General features: G+C 25.2%; 1 protein-coding gene across 1 annotated transcript in view; it reads left to right on the forward strand.

The window, feature by feature from the left end:
• Positions 1-250, forward strand: part of LOC119666717 (small G protein signaling modulator 2-like) — a 5,711-nt gene extending 5,461 nt beyond the window's left edge. The window contains exon 4 of the mRNA XM_038076000.1: positions 246-250. Within this exon, the coding sequence (XP_037931928.1) occupies positions 246-250 (5 nt within the window). The remainder of the gene's footprint in view (positions 1-245) is intronic.
• The last annotated feature ends 3,204 nt before the right edge of the window (positions 251-3,454 follow it).

The raw sequence follows: 3,454 nt of genomic DNA on the forward strand, positions 1-3,454 counted from the left end.
TTCAAGAAAGAATAACTATTAAAAATAGTACAATCTTCTTGACGCTACGCTTGACAAGCTGTTTTTCAATTAAATGTCATTACAAATTTCAAGTGTTATACTGCAATTGTACTAGATGTGACAGTTTTGTAATTTTCTGATAATATTCACGATTCGGTTATCTAACGCCAAATATATTTCAACTTGCATAAAATACAAAACTTAATTATATCAATTACATTTTGTTATTTTGCTAAAATATTTAGCGTGATATAAACTTATTAAGATTGTTATACTTAGCGCTTAAAATTTACGAAACGAAAATTATGTATGTATCGTAAACGATTTTAAAAATTTGTATTTACATAAATATTATAGATAAGCAAATTAATAGATACAGAAAGTTGATATAACTGAAGAAAATATTTCAGTTAAAAGAATTCGCTTTTTAATGTTATATATGTTTCTCTTAATTGTTCGGTTGTCTTAAATTATAATTCCATATTTCATTGAAAGATCAATTAGCATATATCAAATCTCACCGATACATTTTTGTAAGCATTTTGTTTTGATTTTATGTGAAAAAATATTCGTTAAATATTTGTCGAGTTAATTACTATGGTGTAAACATGTTATTAGGGTAATTTAACTAAACACACACATGTCGAATTTGACATTACAATGGTATTTGTTTTAATTTTAAGTTTTATTTATGTGTCTAATATATAAAATATAAGAAAGGCCTTATTTAGTGGCTTTTTTATATGACATTGTAATAATAACAACAATAATGCTTTTAGTTATTATGTTGAAACTTAAGTATAATTAAATAATTGCTGCTCTCACACTTAACATCAAACTAATGCCATAAATCTGAAGTTACTTTTGTAATCGAGATCCACTTTTAGTGCAATTTTCATTTACGATTGATAAAACGTTAACACTTGATATTATATTATAACACTCTAAATACTTCGCCAGAATAGCAAGATTAGCTTGAAATGAACAGCTGTTTTATATAACTTGACAGTTAAGTGTGATTTGATTTGACATATGTATTTAAAATATATATAAATGTCTATGACTACTACAAATATATTGTATTACTCTAAAAACACCCGATTGGGCGAAAAAATTTATCAGACCGTAAATAAATCTTGATTGAATCTAGATTTACTAATCGAAAACGATATAACACCAACTAGCATCAACTTTGACAAGTACTTGCATACATTTTCAACTGTTATACATATTTTATGATAGGGCAACCCTTGCATTTGTTTTATATTTCATTTCTTTTTTTCGAAATGTCAAACATTATTTCTCGACATTTCATGCGTGAATATTGGGTACTGTCGCACTCTACTAAGTTTTTTCTATTTTTTTGTAATATACGCGTTACGTGTGTGAGAATTATTTAATTTAATTAAATTATAATTTAATAAATAATATATTTGCGACATAACATAAAATGTGTTCTAGAAATTGATAACAAATGCATTTCTTTAGATACATGTAAAATGCTAAGTGTTAAGGTTCAACTGATATCAAATCGTAAAAGAGCATTAAAATAAATCACAAAAAAAATAATTTGTTAAATAATTACAAAAATTTCAATAAGTTTATAAAAAAAATTAATTTCTTATTATTTCCGATATATATTGTCAAATTGTATTTGTGTTCTGTTAATATTTGACCAGCGCTCGCCCTCCACTTCGATTCCGTTAGCTAACAGCAATAAGAAGGAGCGCAACATCTACACAAGTGAAAGTTATCTCTGCCGTGTGACCGTAACTGGATTTTGATTAATATTTTTCGCAGTTTAAAAATTTTGCCATTTAATCACTGTTTTTTTTTGTGTTCTTATTCGTTATAATGCGCTTTTTTTTTGCTCTTAAATAAATGTTTTCAAATAAATTTCTTAACTTAAACTAGTGGCGCAATTTTGCTTAATATACGACGTCATAATAGTAACAGAAACGTTTATGGTGGCATTTTGGTGTAAAAATTGTTAGTGCTTCTTTCTTGGATTTTAAATTACAGTCAGTCTTGCAAGTCAAATAACATCAGCAAAAACAAAAACAAAAACAAAAACAACAATAAATACAAATACACGTTCAACATGGGCTTGCTTTTATCAAAATTGTGGAGCATGTTTGGCAACGAAGGTAATTATTAAGTGTAATTAACGTTAATTGTATAACAGTTTACTTCATAAAGTATTTTATTGTTGTTGGTTAATAACAATTAAAAAAGGAAATATTTAAAAAAAAAATGAAGAAATATTAAATATTTAGTCCATCTATTTTATAGTTTAAAAGCGCATAGAATATAAATTAAGAAATTTTTATTGTAATTGGAGAGATCCATTGTAATACAAATATCATCTATTCGATCTGTTTATTACGGTTATTCTAGGAATCTATTTAAACCTGTTGAACCGTTGTATTGTACGACCTAATTGAATAGTTAATTAATAGAAGGTAATTATTAAACGTAATTAACGTTAATTGTATAACAGTTGCATTTTATTGTTATTGGTTAAAAACTATTAAAAAAGAAACTATTTTTTTTAAAAAATGAAGAAATTTTAAATATTTAGACCATCCATTTTATGCTTTACAAATACATACAACATAAATTAAGAAATCTTTAATGTAATTAGAGAAATCAATTCTAAGGCCCTGTGCGAGTACGAGTAAATAAAGGTAAATTGAATTGAAATTTCCTAGGGATTTTTCACACTGCACTTATGTAAATATTTATTTATTTATTAATAGCACTTAATTTACTTAATTTAATTTAATTTACCTAATTTTGGTCTAATTTACCCAACTCGAAATTCTGGTAAATATCAACATTTACTAGCATACCGACATAATTTACTATTTCCGTCAATTTATCATCATTTCACTCGAATTCGCACACGGCCTAAAACAAATATCTATTCGGTCTATTTATTACGTTTATTCTATGGATCTATTTAAGCCTGTTGTATATTTACATTTATATATATAACTTTTTTTTAATATTTTTAAATTGATTTTTTCCTGAGAAGAAATTAATTGAGATGTATCTCAATATATCGAATAATATTTTATGTTCACTTAAAGGTCAATTAACTTGTAATTCTCAACAAAGGCGTAAATGACTAACAAATTTTGTTTACTTTTTCGGTTTAATTTTTGTTTGAGTATCGCCCATGAATCAACCAAATTCAGGCCAAAGAGAGTTTTCTCTTTTATGTCTGCAATTAGTATTTCCGTCAAACATTCCATCATAGAGGAATAGATATATAATTTACTTTAATTTTGTTAGTAAAATTTATTGCTTTTATTAATACAATTTTTTACTCTTTGAGTACAAAAAATATATAATTTAATATATACAATTTTATTAAATTATATATCCAATTTAAGGAAAAAAAACTAGTATTTAAAAAAAAGAGGTAAATATGTGATGAATATTACTAATA

The sequence above is a fragment of the Teleopsis dalmanni genome, chromosome 1, assembly GCF_002237135.1.
Source record: "Teleopsis dalmanni isolate 2A chromosome 1, ASM223713v2, whole genome shotgun sequence".
NCBI lineage: Eukaryota > Metazoa > Arthropoda > Insecta > Diptera > Diopsidae > Teleopsis > Teleopsis dalmanni.